At 44.0% G+C, this 18,850-nt stretch overlaps 1 protein-coding gene across 1 annotated transcript; it reads right to left on the bottom strand.

The window, feature by feature from the left end:
* Positions 1-781: 781 nt before the first annotated feature.
* Positions 782-17,987, bottom strand: LOC146592963 (MARVEL domain-containing protein 3-like). The gene is made up of 3 exons (XM_085310088.1): positions 17,833-17,987; positions 14,063-14,232; positions 782-1,446 (listed from the first exon to the last, which is right to left on the bottom strand). Exons 1-3 carry the CDS (start codon positions 17,946-17,948, stop codon positions 782-784), a joined length of 951 nt encoding a protein of 316 aa, XP_085166214.1. The 5' UTR covers positions 17,949-17,987.
* Positions 17,988-18,850: the final 863 nt, after the last annotated feature.

Raw genomic sequence — 18,850 nt, forward strand, 5'->3', positions numbered from 1 at the left:
CACACACACACATATATATACATATACACATATATATGGGTGGTTTTTTAGCACAACAATGAGAACAAAAAAGCTTTACTCCAGTTCAAAAGAGCCACATCTGGGTAATGATTCTCAGCCAGACAAAACCAAAAAGAAAGAGCACAACTAGAATGAATATTGCCTTTCCCCTCCCCACAACCCTGGGGATCTTGATGTACTTCAACAACAGTCTTTTTTTCTCACTCTGTCATCTATGAAGTCCCGTGATCTATTTCATCTGCCTCAAATAAAGGGCTCGTGGAAGATGTGCTCTTAAATTTATTTTCTCAGCCCCGGGGGCATGCACTTACTGCAGCTCGCTCGGGCTTTTCGTGCTTCGGTGCTGGAAGGACGCGCCTGCTCTCGCCGCTGTTGCAGCGTTCCCACGAGAAGCTCGACGGCGGCCGGCCCCGCCGGCTGCGCCGTCCGCGCGGCGGCCCCGTCTCCGGGCGCTTACAGCCGACCTCACACCAGCGTGGCGAGAGCCGGGGGGCGGCGGGGCGGCTCGGGGCTGCGGCTCCGGCTCCGGCGGGAGCACCCCGCTCGGCGCAGGGCGTCCGTGGCGCGCTCCAGCCGCGGGGCGGGTTTCGCACTGCGTGAGGACGGTTTCCGCTCGGCGCCCTGCTCGGTTTGCCCCTCGCCGTGCTGGGACCAGCTCCTGCCGCGGCGCTCGGGGGCCGGCAGCTCTGAACGCAGCCCCAGGCAGGCCGGGAGCGGATGCTGCTGGTCTTTGGACGGACGTCTCATCCCTGGATCCGCGCTAAGCTATTCCGAGCAAAACCNGGCGGGCCGGGCGGCGCTCCCGGGCGCTGCCGTCTCTCCCGGGGCCGCCCCCAGCCCCGGCGGCGCGGCTCCGGAAAGCCCGGACGCTTCGAGCGGCGAGGACGCAGACGGCGGAGCTGGCCGCGTACAGGCAGGCGGCGGCGACGCCGAAGAGGCCGACGGCCGCGTCGCCGCCCTGGACCGCGCAGCTCATGGAGGTGTAACCGCGGCGCGCGTACAGCCTCTCCCGCCTCTTGCAAACCTCYGTCGCGTTCACCTGCGTGACGAAATGCAAGTAGAGGCTGACGGCCGCGACGTACCCGAGGGCGGCCAGCAGGCTGAAGGCGCATTCGCCTGCGAGCAGCCCCACGGTGAGGCGCTGGAYGGGCTTTGCCCCCGCGACGAGGAAGAGGAGGGTGAGCGAGGCTGCCGTTAAGCTGAAGGCTACTCCGCCGTACACGCACGGGGCTCTCATCTGGGTGAACTGCATGTCCAGCTCTCTCACCTCCCGCAGCTCGGTCCCCTCAAAGGGGCTGTAGGCCGAGTTCAGGTTGAAGGAGCCCAAGCCCCCGAGGGACGTGAAGCCGGCAACGGCGGCGTGGGCAGCACCCACGCAAATCAGCACCAGGAGGTTAACCGTGATTTCCACGAACTTCAAAATGCCTGTAAGGGGAAAGAAGGGAATAGCCGTCACACGCGCGTCCTGTGCAAAGCAGGGGGTGGTAAAAGTGCACCAAAACCCTAAAAATCAAAATAGAAACTACTACTGAGACAGTGCTCTTGGCTATAGCCATGGAAGAGCCTGCCTAAAAAAAAAAAAAAAAAATTTTTTTTTTTTTTTTTTAAAGGCATGAGCTCTCTCCTGGGTACATTTCAAAGGCTGGGCAAATTACTTTTTTTAATWTGTCGGTGTGCTTGATAAATGGATCTCTAAAAGGGGAAAAAAATCCATAAAAAATTTTACTGTGCTTGTGTTATTGCCAAGGAAAGCGAACAGTGATTGTATTTTGGCCAGTAACTACTTGGCATAAATATACTGAGCAAGAAATATCCAGTATGAACAAAATGCTGAGGTTAAAGCAGACAAAAACCTAGAAGCTTCTAATGGCTTGGAAAATTGTGCAAGTTATTTAGGTCCTTAAAAGTGCGKTCACTGCTTTAACTTACACATCTGCTTTCGTGTATTTTTACGTGCTTGTTAAATTAGTTATCTAAACAGATACAACTTTTGCTTTATCTCCTTCAGAGAAAATACATCTCAAGAAGCAGTTACTTCCAGGAAAAAAGAGAGTCACAAAAAACCCTAATACGTGGCAGTAAGTCAAGATGTGAAGTGAATTTGATATGGCTTTATGGGTTCGCAACCCATGTCCACTTCAAGAAGAAAAAGCGTTATGGCTTCTGAGCTGACTCTTCTTCTCCTTTTCTTATGCTATGAGTAAGCTAAGCAAGGTTTAAAAAAGAATCTGGATAAAAGACATCTTTTTCTAGTTGCTGCTTGTCAGGCAGGAGCAACGTGGATTATAGATAAAACTGATTATTCTGTGACAGCTCACTAGGGGTCAGACAAAGATTAGTAAATATGACTAGTGTTGAAGTTTAGCAAAGCTAGAGATGCTTATTTGGGAAATGAGAACCTCTAGTGCATCACACATGCTGCTCCGCAAGTGCTGAAATTAATTTCTGAACTGTGAGCCTTATCCACTGCAGTCTGACACACAAGGACGTGGGAAGCCTGGCACAACGGGCCTGTATTTACTTGGCTTTAAGTTGGGGCAGGATCCGTGGCTTGCATACAGACTTCCACTTTCTGCTGCTGCCACCGCACGGCACTTCCCTGCTGACCGAGGGCTCAGCTGCTGTCAAGGCTCTACAGGCTTGAAAAGAAAGGGCTGAATCAGCATATGGGAGAAGTGGACAAACTCATCCCTCCTGCTGCCAGGAGCTTCTGACTGAGGAAAGTTGGTGACAGTCACCATGATGGGTTCTCGGATGTTCCCGTCCCACCTCTCCTTGCTCCCTCCCCACAGGGCTGAGGTAGCTCATGCTTTCCAGTTGCTGCTTGGTGCTCCACACTGGAAGGCATAAGTGGTGATTTGACAGTGACCTTTGGCAACCACAGGAGATCTCACCTCTCCCCTTATGCCAGTGGATTGGTGGTAGGTACCGCACCCGTTCACAGCTTCGCTTTGCAAACTGCCCTATAACACAAAGGGGAGCAAGGAGGGCAGTGGGAATAGCCGAGGCTCGACATGTTACATCATTGCTAGGTTCCCAAAGGAAATATCTGTGAAGCTTAATGTAGAGAGAAATTTAAATTTTGTTCTATGAGACAGGATTCAGGGCTCCTCATACCAAATTAAAACATGCAGCCAGAAGATGCGAATTTTTAATAGGTAGGGTGTCACCGTGTGGARTCATCACTTAATCAGGGCTGTTCAAAACACTCTGAAACTCCAGTGTAGGCCAATGATGGGAACTGGATTGGTTATCCTGTGTCTACACCACTCGACCTGTACAATCTGCCTTCCAAATACGCGGACTCACCTTAGGACCTCAGGGCCCTTGGACAGTGTTGGAGGCAGCAGGCTGCTTCCCTCTTTAAGTGTCACTACTGACTGCATAGATGCTCCCTCGAGAAGTGGTTCTGGGACCACTTACAGGGAGGAAAGGCTCTTCAATGGAAACACACTTTTTAAGGTTTTTAAGTCTGTTTAGGAACTTGAAAGATGGGAATTCCTGTCAAGTTGGCTTTCCCTTCCTCTGTCCTCAACCTCCTTCTAGTCCATGACCGTCTAGTGCGACACTCTGTGCCACTGAGTAACCCCTTTTGCTCTACGTCACCTTGCTGAGCTTCAGAAAAGGCAATTTTCTGTTTGTCAGAGTGGCTAGCGCCTGCGGCTAACCTCCCTATGTTTGTAACAGTGTGAAAATAACTGACCTCAATCCTCAATGACACTACTCTAAAACTTCCTATGTATTCACACAAAATCTGTTTGCAGTCTCTTGACTTCAGTGAGTTTACTGCTGGTAATAAGAGAGTAGGGCTGGCAGATTGTGGCTCTTTGCCAATAGGATGAGAAAAATGATTAGTCTGGGTTTACTGTATTTTTAACTGCAGCAGTAGCTGCTTTATGGCATGCCTTAAAGAAATCCTCAAGACAGGGTATTCAGTTGGACACATTTTACATGTGCAAAAACTGTACAGGCACAAGCTTCCTACAGAGTTGATTAAAATGACTAGCAATAGAGGGAGCCTCATTAGCAGTTACCCTTCCAGTTATTGGCAACATGTAGGCTGACCTACAAAGAAGGTGCAATAACTAAGACTCTCGTCTTCTAAAAAAATCCTGAATGATGAACACCGTGTCAACCAAAGTGGGCAGCTGTGAATTACAAGCCTATCACGAGAGCCAGCAGGGTCTGTGAAAGTAACGGACAACTAATGGCAATCTCAAAAGTCTTCTGCAATCATTAGGATTTTGATGGAAATATTAAAAAAGTCCTTCAGGATGTTCAAATCTTGACTGGGTACCCCAAAAGCCTTGCCTGATCTTGATCCATGTTAGTTAAAAGCTGATACGCAATATCTCCTGTACTAGTACTAGGCTAGACAGACTGAAGTGAAGCCTAAAAGGACAGCTAAGACTCAAGATTTGTTAACACTGTCAGGGCTTGCTAACTAATGCATTCTGGTGGTGATCTGCATAAAGAAGTACACTGTAGGCAAAAAAGGGCTGAGTTCAAATCCATGCTTCTGAGTCTACACTGTTATTTCTTCTTTCATAAGCTGGTTATATGCTTCATTTTAAGAGTTACAGCTGCAGAAACTACTATGCCAAAAGCTTCTTTTTCCAAGCAGAAGTCTTTTATTCATGCAACAATGACTATGTTGCAAGACTTCAGTATAAAATGTCAGAAGGTCTGAAAAATTCAGAGCTCCATCAGTTTGTTTTTTTCYTCCCTTTCTCAAGTTCAAAATCTTGGGATCCTGATTTATATTAAAATTAATGCAGTGAACAGGTGACTTTGGTAACAAACTCTCTCCACACTTGTCAAGTAAGTAGTAAAACTCAAGTTTGGCTCCCTGGATTCCCTTTTGCTTTCCTATGCTTCTTTCCTGCACTGCTTTTCAGTACTGAAGGTGAAAAGAGTTGATGCAATCTGGAAGGTAGTGGGTGGYGCCAGAACTGCTTCATTCATTCCATAAAATCCAGATCTGCAGTGATTGATTGATTACTTAGATGTGTCATTCTTGTTAGCTTTATTTAAATCCATTCCTTTTTGCTGTGAGTTGATAACCTGCTGAACCAAACCTTCTATCAAATGCAGCCTCCCAATTTATATCATTTATTATCCAGTGTTTTTCTTTTCTTTCTGATATAGGGTGCATGCTTCGCTATTGCCATGGTACTAATCCATTGATCAGTAGATTCATCTTCTGTCAAATGCTGAGCTCAAACATACAGCAGAGCAACCTGCCAGGTTGTAAGAGCACAGCTCCACCCGCAGCTGAACTTAATCTGATGGCTCCTACTCCTGGCTGCGCAGTCAGCACTTTCTTCYCCTTGCCAGTGATCACTCTGGCCTAAGAATAGCCCCTTCTACAAGCTGTTATTAACTAAAATAACAGGAAAGTATTCAACTTGTTCTTTGTGTGCTGTTTTTTCCTGCAACTTTAGCAAGTTAGAGTGAGTCACCAAAGGATCTGATGAGCAATAGTTTAGCAGAGGAGATAACACAGCTAGGGCCAGTGAAGGACCAAAAAGTCTCCTGCTCAGGAGAAACAACCTGTTAAAGCTGCACAGTCTGCCTTATAAAACCAGTAATTCAGCTGTGTGTTGACACCCTGTATGTTGGAGGCTCTGATGAAACATCTTCATCCAGGCACTGTGGCAGGATGACATCAGGATCTCAGTGTGGGTATGTATGTAAAATGAAATAGTCAATTCATGGTTATTCCTGAGCTTCTGCAGCTAGAAGAAAAAAAAAAAAAGGTCTGTCTGTAGGACAGGTAGGTGTGACTGTATCTGACTGACAGATGGGGCCTTCAGAGTGTCCCTCTCCACTGTSGCTTGGTGCTTTTTTCCTCTCTTAACTGCACATGGACTCCCAATCTTGTTTGTTATTGTTTCCTCCTCTCGAGCTGACACTGCTATGTGCTTTTAAGATGTTTTGTGCTTGTTTTTTCTCCAGGCTCCTGGCTCACTTCTTCCCTGAGCTTCCTCTGCAGGCTGGGCACACCTGGGAACAGCAGCGCCCAACCRGGAGCCCCCGAGATGCCCGGCAGGTTCAAGGCAATAGACAACTTTATCTTAAATGAACACCCCGCCCCAGCCAAGCCCCCATACCACGCGAACCTGCACGGTTCACACCCCATTAGGGGTCGCTACAGGAGAAGGGAAGAGAGGAATTACGGCCACAGACTGATGGAAATTCTCCCAGCCTTTCTTCCTGAAAGATTTTTTGTTTTTTCCCTCAGTTTGGGTAGCTTTCTGTTTTTGACAATTTCCCCCCTCCCCAAAGGAGCAAAGAAGTATTTTGACCATATATAGTGACCTACAGAAGCAGGAGCCAGTCCTGAAAAGGATCTTGCATGCAGAATTTCTCTTGTCAGTGCAGATTTTGCACGCCAGAAAGAGTAAAGATACAGCTCAATGCACAGTGTCAGTCACTGCTGAACTAGAAGGAGGAATAGGATAGGAGGAGACAAAAATGTCAGAGGAAGAAGGGTTGTTCTGCTTCTAGAAGGGGACAAAAAGGTGGCAGAAGTGGGGAGGAACCGGGACAACGGGGGAGAACTAAGCAAGGGAAACAAAGTAGAGACAACAGTTGCAACAGACTAAAAACGTTAAGTCTGGATGCAAAGTACTACAATAAAATGTCTTGCTGATGGTTTTACTCCCCTTATGCATGAAGGCACAAAGTAAGAGCCTACTCTTACCGGAAACAGTAAAAGAATTCAGCCAATTTCAGTGATGCAGGATCAGGGCAATAGACRAATTTATCTTAAACRAACAACCCCCCCTCCACCACCACCCYGCTAAGCCCCTGTATCCCTGCTGTTTGTGTAGACCTCTGTTCTTGAGCCCAGTGGTGGGATTTAGGCTTTCACCAAGTTCTGCTAAAATCTCCCTAATGGAGTAATGTTCAAAGGAAAAAAAAAAATCCCAAAACACAAGAGTGAGTTAGGCAACACTACCAGTTATTCACTGAATCTTGGCTTTTCAAAGGACTCAAGGGAGCTATATACCCAGAGCCAACTAAATTTACATGGCACATAAGTGCCTAACACATGCTTAGTTGTTTTATTTTTTTTTAAAAAAAATGCATCTTACTGGAAATCAATTGAAAAAATAGTCTAAAATTAAGAAAACTAAATGATTTATGTGCTCTAGAAAGAAGTACTAGTACCTAGTACTATMTTTTAACAAGCTSTCCCTTGTTAATAAAGATAATTGCYCCATTGGGAAACCTCAAAGGATGATCAGCCTTGTTTCTGGTGAGTCAGAGAAGCTTTAAGTTCACAAAGTGCTCAAATCCAGACATATGGTCCTGGTTGCTCCCTGCACTGTCTTTACTGTTCTGTCCCACCTGCACTGGTCCTCCCAGGCCCACACCTCGTACCGCTCCAGAACTGCCCACGAGCCCTGCTGGCTGCAGCCTGGGAGGCTGTATTTACATCTTGGAAAGGTATGTTTGGGAATGCTCAGATGGCAACGCCGGGCATGGTTACCACCACAACCTTCTCCTCTTGCCCTTTTGCCAGCTGACCCCTAAGTTGTGGGGCACAGGGGTGCTACCTCTGATATTTATTGCACATGCCTCAGTGCCAGATCATTGAGAGCAGCTGCATTGTGCTGGCAGTGAACCCCAGGGCAGTAACTTCAGCCCTCTGGAGAACAAGGATCTCTTACCCTTTCTGTTGCTTCTGGCAGTTCCCCCTTCCGTTTAATAAAAACTCTTCCTCCTCCAAGCAGAGCTGCCCAATTTTATAGAAAACACTGGACCTAATCTGTAGAACCAGTCCATCAGCCTCTAGCCCCAGACAGTTTCCCATCACTGTGGTATTGTAAGATTTACTTGCCATCAAGATGCACTTTTAATGCAATCTGCCTTGGAACAGTAGATCCGGTCTATCTTTTTTCTAGCAGTTCATTGGAGTCATCATTTCTAAGCACGTTCTTGATTCTYTCCTGTTAGGCTGGCACGAGGCGTCTTCCAGAATTTTGGAGTAGGTGGGAAGCAAAAGTTCTTGCATTAACTTGTAGTTCTCAGTCATACTAATTTCAATACAATGGTTGTAAAAGGCCCTCAGATGTATTTGAAATGGCAGTAGGTCACCCTATGTTCTGCATCTCAGGAAAAGATCTTTTTTTTCTTCCTYATGTACCCACAGTTCTTTCAAGCAGTAATTAAATACCTTGGTACCGAAACAAACTTGCAAGAGTTCTTTAGAAAGGAATAAATAAATGAGTCCAGAGAACAATGAAACACTCTTGTGCTAAGGTATCATGCCAACTTTCCACAGCCACTCCTTCCATCTGAACTGAAACTGAACCGCTTTCAGTAAGTACAAAGACAGGGAAGTTGCTGCTCTTTCGGTGAGCACTGCCTGGCTGAAGCTAGGCCAGGCTGGGGGAACCTGAGGGCTGGGGCTTCTCATGCACTGTATAAATTGTGGGTCGTCACACCTGGTAAACAACATTCCTGACTTTTTTTTTTCTTCCTTTAAGTGAGCTAAGATCACCTTCTCAAGAAATGCAGCTACATTGGATGTAAAAGAGGAAAACTCCCAGTCAGTCTGCYGCAGTGATTAGCTTCAAGAGCTGCCTTTTAAAGAGAAGAACGGCCTTGTTGGTGATCACTGTGCAATCCTGCTCTCTGCTCGTGGACCCCAGACTTGACTAAGGTTTCCCAGCAGTGAATGGTACCATGGACCACGGTGCCAAACGCAGATCCAGCAGCTAGCACGAACTTTGCCAGTATCTCTGCCTACTGCCTTAGGCAAGGCGTCTCCACCGCGGTTCTCCCCTCTCTAGAAGCAGTTGCGCATACATTAGCACAGCCCTCAAAGGTGGATGCAACAACTCATGCAGAGGTGGAGGCAGAGCGAGTCCCCTATGTTGATGGCGCAATACGTCTGCCAGACACCACTTTGCTAGGGTAACGTAGCATCTCYTGCTAGCATAGCCCTCCTTCACCTTTTTGTAGTGCTAAATGCTCAGAGCTATTTCACAGCTAATGAGCCTTACCTCCAAACGAAATGCTTTGCAAATTCACAACTGGAAGGCTACCTATGTGCTGGATCTTGTTAAAGGGCAATTTTAATTAAGCAGTTTGAATAATCTGGATTAGCTTAATCTGCACAGCTCTGTCCAATTCCCACTACTTGGCATAATGTCCTCCCAATTACAGGATTAAAAAATCTGATGGCAAATTTAGTCTGTTAGTCACACTGTATTTAAAATATGCTTTGTAAAAGACAGGAGGGGAAAGCCGACTAATTATAAATGAGACTCTACAGAAACTTATTCCTGCATTTTAACAGCAGAACTAATTTGAATTTAACTGCCACATGAACACTGCATGACAGGTTTGAGTACAATATAGAAGAGCTAAGAACAGCAGACTCTAGAGGCAAACCATGAATCACCGAATCATAGAATCAGTAAGGTTGGAAGATCTCTGAAGATCACCTAGTCCAACACCCCTGTTCAAGCAGGGTCACCTACAGCATGTTAGACAGGGTTGCATCCAGGCGGGCCTTGAAGATCTCCAGAGAAGGAGACTCCTCAACCTCTCTAGGCAACTTGTTCCAGTGCTCCGTCACTCTCACAGGGAAGAAATTCCCGATGGTGACTAGAAAAATACAGCAGCTTCTAATCCTGTTGGGTGCCTCCACACACATGTAATGTATCCTACTGACCACACTGCTGTAAAGATCTAACATTCACTGCTGAGCACATTTCTCAAATGCCTGTTTCCATCCACTGTTACCTGTATTACATACATTTAATGACCCTTCAATGCCTTTGAAGGCAACTGAAATTACAGAAGGTCATCTACTTCAGCCCAGTGATTCTTACAGACTACTTTCCCTCAGTTTCTCCACAGCATTGGAAGTGACTCAAGCGCTCTGTAAAATATTTTTCCCCTCCCGTCCCCATGTCAGACTRACCACGAAGAATGGTATAGGACATAATACTGAAACGTGGTATCAGTATAATGGCTATCAACTAGGGCACAACTCAACCCCTCTGTCTACTAGTTTGATCCCTGCATTCAGGGTGACTTTTCACCTTAGTATTTTTTCCTGTCTATGAGTATTTGCCAGCATGCATGGCTACAGGAAAAGATTTGGACTGTTTGTGAAAACAAAAGCTTATGGATGTTTACATTTGAATTAACGTTGGCTTGTTAAAGCATGAGTATATCCTGCAGAAAGTCACTGTTGCTCCCTAATTCTATTTCCTTCTCCAGATGAATTTAGTTTGATATTTCCTCCTGGCTATGACTGAAATCAGAGACTTTTCTTGTTACAGACTGTAATGTTGTCTTTTTCTGAGAGGAAATTGGTTTGAAAGCTTTATAAGAACTGTGGATTTTAGAAAGTAGGTTAAAGACATGATTGTTTGGAAGCACCTACAATATGCTTAAGAAATCTGACACTGTTCATGGTGCCTGTTTAGGCCGTATTCATGGCACCAAAGAACAGGGACTCGATTATACTTGCTCCCCCTCAAACTTCCTTCTAACCTTTTTAGTGCTGTCTCTCTTTAATGCCAAGTGGGTTGAAGAATTAAAAAAATAAGTTACGTAGTACAGAAATTATGACTAGCACAGTACAATTCTATACAAGGTAAAAATGCAAGCATTTTTTGAATCAGATACTGACCAAAGATGGTAGAAACTTAGTTTAATTTGATTGTTTAAGCAAAATTAAAGGAAGCAGTGTCATGCAATCGCATTACTCCATCTCTTTCTCACCAATACACATCAAAAAACTTTGGTTTTATTTTTGTGAAGTCAGTTGCCCAACTGTCTATAACTGATTTTAGGATCAGCAGTTCCTCTCAAGTTTGGCTCAGATTTTGCTTACTCTAAGGTGAAGGAAGCACCTCGGCAGCCAGCCTCGATCACTTCTCACTCCCTCTGGTAGCCAAAAGCACTGAACTTCACTAAGCAAATATGTGATAACTAGTTTAGTTTTCCTGCTCTGAGGAGAAAACATCAGAAACTTTAACTGCATTAACTGTGAACAGCAAGCTGGAAGTTTTCTTCTGAAAGAATTGCAGTTCTTTAAATATCTCCAGGCTAAAAATTTCATCAAGCTTTCAACCTGTGCTGCTTTAAATGGCACTCGCTATGTATAGAAACTGTAGAAAAAGGTTATTGCAAGCACTAGTTCCTTAGTTGATGTGAAGTTTCAAATCTTAGTCCTGTGCTGCCTGATGGTCACTAGCCACGTCCACATCAGCAGTGTGACAAGAGCAGATCTGCAGAGCGAAGCCCTTGGAGTGAAAGCCTAGGGCCCGCACTATTTGCGTTTTGGGGGTGAGAAGTACTTAATTCTAGCTCTAGTTTGGCCCRAAGAACAGAGCATCTGCTCTAGCAGTTACAGCCCATCCTCTCATTTAATTTGATCTGAAGGGAATCTTGTTCATGCATCCTGCTCTGCAGCATGACCCAAAGAGCTGTAAGTGGGGACTCCTAAGAGTCTCGGTTCAGAAGTGCACACCTGACTTGAACTTGATTGAATGAGGACATCTGCTAAAGCATATGTCCTATTTAGGTGTCCTGCTACTCAAATCGCTTGGAACAGGTATTGCTCTTAGAATGTTTTAATCTTTTTTTTTTTCCCTATGTTTTCAGGATGAAATGATTAAAAAGGAGCAGAACAGCCTGAAGTTTCAGAGATGGTATCGAATGCCCCTCCTGGGAAATGGGACCAGTATCAGTTGTATTTTTTTTCCATTGCATTAGTGTCGCATTTAAGTTCTTAATGCAGTTGTAGGGGGAGGGGAAAAAAAGAGGAAAGAAGGAGGGAGGGAGAGAGGGAGGGAGAGAATAACAAAAGATAGAGAACAACTTCCTTTCTTCTGCTGCCGCTGCTTGCAGCTCAGGTGTTAGAAGGATCCCTACAAAAATAACTGCCTATTTCTGAAACTCAGCTTTAGCTTTTTGTAATACTGTTGGGGAAAAGGATGGATGAAGAGAATACACATGGGTGAGGCAAACAATTTAGAGCTCTCAGTGTTTAGGATTGTTCTCTAACTTCCCAGGCAGGCCAACATGTGCAAAGAGCCTAAGTATATTTGCTGGGCCAAAAAGAAGACAAATAAATAGGGAAAGACATACTAAGAGACCAAGATTCACTTTTCAGTTGTTGCTTTGGAGGAGGTTGTGGTAGGTCACTTGATTTACCATGCCTGATACTACTKATTTTGAAATTAGGAGGGATTAGGAGGGGCTAGGAAGGGGGGTTTCACCAGAGCAATGCTAGATCATTGGCAGAAGAGAGAGATGGTTAAATAGATGCTTCCTGGAATTTTTGTGCTGTAAGAAACTGTAACTCACATGTAGCTGACTTCCTATTAAACAACTTGTGTAGCTTTTCATTTATAAAATTTACTATCAGACTGCAGGGAATACAGAAGCCTACAAAACAATTCTAGGAAATTCAGCTAAATCTTGGTACTTAAAAAACTGAAATGTTGAAATGTGTGTGTGTGTGTGTGTGTGCGTGTATTAGGAGGGGATAGTTTCGTAATTTTATCAACCTTCAAATCATATACGGTTTTTGAAATAAAACAGCTACTAAAATAACGAACATGATCTCCCCTGCCTCCACTGCAAGCTCAGGTATTAAACTTTTGGAAAATACTGAGTAATATTTGGGAGAGAAGTGGCAACRAAAGCATCATTTTCAACTGATGCATCTGAAACTAAGAGGTTTTGAACATGTTAATGATATTTAATGCACCGAAATAATGGGAAGCAAACTGGGGGAAAAAAACAGTTACATTAAGTTATCCACCAATCTAATCAGCTAGTGAAACTGAAAGCTAAAAATAACTTGCCACTTACTTATTTTATCATAGCTTTAGAAAAATTAAGACCTGGAGTTTTTTAAGGCTTCTCTGAATCAGGTTAAAATGATTCAATACTGTCGAAGAAGGAACTGCTGATACTCAGCTCTGGATCAGTAAATATGCTCTCTGAGCTGTTCGAGTTAAATCTCCTCAAACTGAAAAACAAACTGCACACAAGTACACAGTTACTAAATATTTACAAGAGAAAAATGGATCGAACTGATTTGTAAAATTGTTCACTTATTCACAAAGAGAGAAATACTAAAATCAAGTTGCGCGTGTCATTTATCTTTCCTTCACGGAACAAAGAAATATTACTATGCTGCGTATTCCAGTTTACTTCCAACAACTAAACCCTTAACTTCTGTCTCTGCTGGAGAACACTGTACGGCTGCTTGGAGACTGACCAGTGACTTTGCACCTGGCTGCAAGTTTCAGCTTGGACTGCAGTGGGCTCTGCCTACAAACTAGGTGAGAATACTGCCTCTCCTGGGAGAGGAAAGCTTTTAAACGTGAACAATTTTAGCTATGCTTTTTTTTTTTTTTTTTTTCAGATTACGGAAATGAGTTAATTAAGTGCCAGAGCTGATTGCCTCCCCCATTAATGTTCATTTCTCCACATGTGGTAGTCACTTGGAAAAAACGAGAGTTGTTATTCAAGAGTTGTTCCATCAGATTCACATCCATAAAACGGTTTTGCYTCCTGCAATGTTGATTTATAAAGATATATTGGTGACGACTAGATTAAATTAACAGTTGATAAGCGGTCTGAGGAGAATGTGTCAGACAAGAATTAGCATCAAAGCTTTAGCAGCCATATTTAATAGCCTATTATGCAAATAACTATTTTACTCCTGAATCCCACCAGTCAGCGACACAGGTTAAGTTTTGCTGCAAGAACCAAGAGTTTAGGCACTGGCCCATTCAGATGCTCTAGGAAGTCAACCTACCGGCTGCATCGTCAGGCATCTAAGCACCTCTGTAATTCTGGTCTTTAGACGCCTAAAACTAGTTGCTATCCTGCAGTTATGCCATTCATGAATTTTAACTCTCCTGGCTTTGTTTGTTTGTTTTTTAAATATTTCCCTAGCTTTCCTTTGTGGGGCTTCTGGACACACGACCAGTGCCGAGACTAGCCTTTGTAAAGAGAGGAGCGGACGGGAAGCAGGAAGTATCTCACATACCTCTTGTCGTGCACACCTTTGAACACTTCATCGAGAAGGTTTCCTTGGAAGGATAACATTGTGGAGGTGGGTCAAAATATTCCGGTGCTGCTCCTGAGGTTTTATGGTAAGGGTCCGAGGAAACGGTGGAAGCCCTTGCATACTGACCACCCCGGCTGTCTTCTGTTGCTCTGCAATGGCGTAAAAGGGTAATGTACGTCAATTAGGTCATGCTTTCTCCTGAATATTTGAACAAGAAAAACTGGCAGACACTCCTGTTACTGGAATCACCTAGCTTGCTTCATATCTTTTTTGGCTGCATGCTTCAAAAGCAAATATCCTMAATCCTTGCATAAATCAGTGTTCACGAGAACGTCTTCACTTGATCACTCATTGCTGTTTTGAAAAGTTGTGTACTAACTGGGTAGGCTGGTTGAATTGAACTTGCAAAAGGTAGCAAGGAGAAGAGTGTGGGGAGAGCTCCTGTCCATAAGCATGGAATAACAGCTTTTTCATGAAAAATAAGCATTTTAGTTAGTCTACAGCAGCCTAGAGAATAAAAATGGCATTTTCACATAATAAATCTGTAAAGTAGCACACCTATTTTATGGGTAAATATTGTATCAAATTTGTATTTCCAATTACTGTGTCTTGCAAAGATGTCTTTTAAAGGGATGAAAGCTGTTAAAAAACAGATAAAGGTTTTAAAAGCAGGAAAAATATTTGCCTATTTAGATCTTTCTCTTTTTTTTTTCTTCTGAACTCCCTTGAAGTTTGACAATATTTGAAGAGGAATCTAAAATCAAACAAAGGAATGGTTTCTGTCTCTCATTAGTCTCTTCATTTGTGTATCCCAAAACTGAATTGTCCATTTTACTGCAACGACATAYGGCTCCACATCTCAAGCCCATACCCTCCAGCGTGATGTCAGAGACTGACCCAAATGGAAGGAGGAACTCTTGGAAAAACAGCCTTAAGAATACAGAAAAAAATGAAAAGGCTGAGATTCTAAGTTAATCTGTGAGAGAAATAGAAGTTACTCTTTTTAACCTGAGAAACACTGGGCGTAAATCGGTTTGTAGATGTTTGGTCTAATCTAAATATTCTTCCTAATTTTCAGGAGATTTGTAACTTGCATTTTTCAAGATACAGCTGGAAGATTTTCTCATTAAAGGGTATTTTAAGTCTCATTCTGCATTATTACTTTTAAATTTCTTTTATTTCTGTTGAATTTATCTTGAATTACTTAACCACAGATCTGCATTCTCCTCAACTGTAGTTTTGTTTCCTAGTTTCATTGCATTCACTAAGGTTTATCTTCATCCAATCCCACYGATTCAGTCTACGCATATTATCTCATTCATCCACATTAAATCATGTTCTTTGTAGTTTTTATGTTTTAATTAAGACATTCGATAATAAGACCAAACCTAACATCTCCATGTGTAGTTGCCAACATCTCTGTTTTGGCTGAAACATTCCTGATTTTTCTGACCTTTGTCCTGGGTCTTGTGCAACCACCAAAGCATCCTGCACAGCTGTGTCACATAAATTAAATAAGCCATGTGATTTATAAGACTTCCAGTTAACTTGAAAGCAATTCCTTTGGTACTTCTGATGCAGCTGCTTCTCTCTATTGTGTCCTACTCCTTGCCAAAAAAAAAAAAAAAAAAAAAAAAAAAATATTTTACACCACTTGGAAAAAAAAAAAAAAAAAAAAAAAAAAAAAGCCTGATGTTCAACAACTGGGTATGATTTTTWAAAAAAGAAAAAAACTTTCTTTCAGATGTGTTTTCCTCACAGTTGCCTCTTCTGGTCACCTTTGCTCCTGTTTTCCTCCAGGACCTTCCAGTTCAGAGTAACACAACTCCTTCTCCACCCTCAGCTGCAACGAGAGAAGGCACGGCGGAGGGGTAGGAGTTTCAGGTACAGATGCGTTGTGAAAAAGAGAGATTCTGGCTAGAGTCCTGCTTGTAGATGATGAAAGCTCTAGGCACCCAAATTACAGCTCCCACAAAACTCTTCCCAGCTCTTCAATTACAGTATTGGGAGGTCTTCTGGCCAAAAAGATGTCTGTAAGTCCTCAACAAAATACTGAAATTCCCTTACAAAAGCAGCTGTTTTTTTCATGGGAGGTAAGCAAGGGAAATGCTAGGGTAAGCCAAACTCCGTCAAAACAATTGATGGAAAAGTTTTTTGACCAGCTGTAGTGAGGGCTGGCGCCTCCCAGATTCTTGACTCGACTCAGAACGGTCTCCATGGCTATCCTAAATCTGTGGCTGCAGCTTCCCTTTCTCAAGCCCCAGGTGGATACAGGGGCTGTCTACTGGCCTTTATGGTCCTTCCACCAATTTTCAGCCTCTGTCCCAGACCTCTGTCCTTTATAATTAATGGAATAGGAAAAAAAAAAAAAAAAAAAAAAAAACAGAGGTGCTTTGCTAAGAAATGGTCACTTAATTTATAGCTATCCTTCATACATTGCTTAAGTCATGATATAAAATCAATCCCTTTTCTGGAAAAGTATCTTTAACATATCTCTGGCATTTGTTGCTCTCACTTCCAATCTGTGCAAGATAATTTAACTACATCCCCTCCTGACTGCTCCTTTTACTAAGGCTGAGGACAGCCTTGGGGAATGATTCTTAGGCTGACCTTTGTTCTTATTTTTCTCTAATTTTTTATGAACTCAGAGATAGGCGAAAAAATCATTAGGTAGTTTTCATAATACACTAGCATTACCATCATCCAAGCTTTTTATACTTAGTTGTAAGTACGCCTTCCAGTCCACACAATGCTCTTCACTATTACTTCTACTATCGGCCTTTTTTTTTTCTTGCTTAAATGCATATTATCAGAGGACTTTAGTATGTCAGCTTTTCTCAGATCTTAATGATATTCATCTCCTCCCCATCTTTGCCTGTATCCTTAAGCTGCCCTGCATCGCTGTCGCACCTCCAGAAGCTGAACGAGGGTGCTGACTACCTTATGGCTGCAGCGAGCTTGCTGYTAGAGCTACCCGTCTCCCACCCAGCAGTCCCTAGCATGCCCCCAGAGGAAAATACAAACAGCCTCAACTCAGTTCTGACACCCCGCAGGCTGGCGAGCCTGCAAGGGAGAGGGTAACAACCTGAGAGTTTGTTTTTCACACCAACCCTTCTATTTGTCCATGCGCTTATTGTACRGACAGGACCTGCCCTGCTCTCCAGTGCCACAAACTGCTTTAGACACTTAAACAGGTACTAGTTTATTGACTGGGATGATTTAAACCCACGTTTGTTCTGGATGAGCATGGATTTATTCGAAGCTGAGCTAGACCAACATGAGAGTTCAGCAAGTTTCTGTGCCATGCAACRTACGTCACAAAACATCCTCACTTAAACAGTGCAAATTTGGCAAGCCTTCACTTGCCGTCACTTGCTGACCAACCCCTTCGGGACACGTGCTAAGGCAACGCGGCCACCCTTTTAAATACCTGTGACCCACCTTTACCCGGGCAACCCTGTGAAATTCATACCTCTGCCTGCATCAGGCTGCCTATCTGTCTGCCCTGCTCTCAGTCTGCTGCTACCCTGGAACTCACTACAAAGAAAAAGGTCAAAAATCGTTTAAAATTTGGAAGTACAAAATAGCTCCCCGATTCTGAGTGTGGTGTGATCATGCTGCAGGATTTCAAGGCTGAATAATGCTTTCTCTGCTACTGTATAAAGAACGTTACTTAAAAACGGCAAACAAAATAACCGACGTTTTAGGCCTGCTGTGATTTGTGTTTCTTTAGGGTGGTAAAGACATACCTTTCACTGCATGGGTAGGGTTTCCGTGATCGGCTGTCCTCCTTGTATCGATCGGATCCATGATTCTCACGGTTCAAGCAGCGCTTATCTTTGTATTGTCCCCCAGCATGAGACATCTCCTCTCTTACACGTATTCCTTCCTGCTGAAATAGCTTTCTGAGCCATTGGGGGAGGGGAAAAAAGTTCATTTTATAGCTCTAATTTAAGTTATTCATTGACCAGCACTTGCAGAACACATCCCTGTCACATTGATTCAAGGTTCASTAAAGGCTTCCTTAAGAAGAGAAGGAAGTAAAGGCCCTTAAACTACTCATAAAGTAACTTCATCAAAGAAGGAAGTTTTTTCTCTACTTTTTCTCATTCACCAAGTAATCATAATTTTTCTATATTTAACATTCAACACATTTAACTTATTTACGAGGTCTGCTCTTACTCCCCCCACCACCACCTTTGCTGCAAGGACAACATACGCTGTCCGTACAGACTATGAAATCTAGAGTTCTCTAACGTTGTCTCTTAAACATAACCTTAAACACAGCAAATGTCCATTCAYTGCATAAGCATGCATATATGTAATCGCCACCAGCTCTAGGGCAAACCTCAGGATGCGGGATGTGGCCCTTACTCTAATTTCCTAAGAGGAGGGCACACATCAGCACRGACAGAAGGTAGCCTGTGATCTGGATCTCACAAAACTACGTGGCGACGCAGTTGAGTTTGTGGGCAGAGGCATCTTYGGTCATTTCTTTTTCGATTACTGCAGAAGTGCCAGTAGCTGATTTGATTTTCACCGAGCAAGTTAAGGCCTTGCCTAAGGACTTCCCCTCTGCCTCCCCAGGGTGCCACTAAACACAGCTGACTTTTCTACGGCTACGAGGCAGAGGCAGGGCTGCGGAGCCGCTGTCCCGAGCGGCGGGCGCGCTGACGGCGGCAGCCCGACACCCACGTCCGAGGGCCGCGATCGGCTTTAACGCGCCGCGGAGCCGCCGGGCGCTTCGGCACTCACCGCGCGGAGCCG

Source organism: Rhea americana, unplaced genomic scaffold (genome assembly GCF_003343005.1).
Source record: "Rhea americana isolate MKP2758 unplaced genomic scaffold, rheAme1 scaffold_31, whole genome shotgun sequence".
In the NCBI taxonomy this organism is placed as follows: Eukaryota; Metazoa; Chordata; class Aves; order Rheiformes; family Rheidae; genus Rhea; species Rhea americana.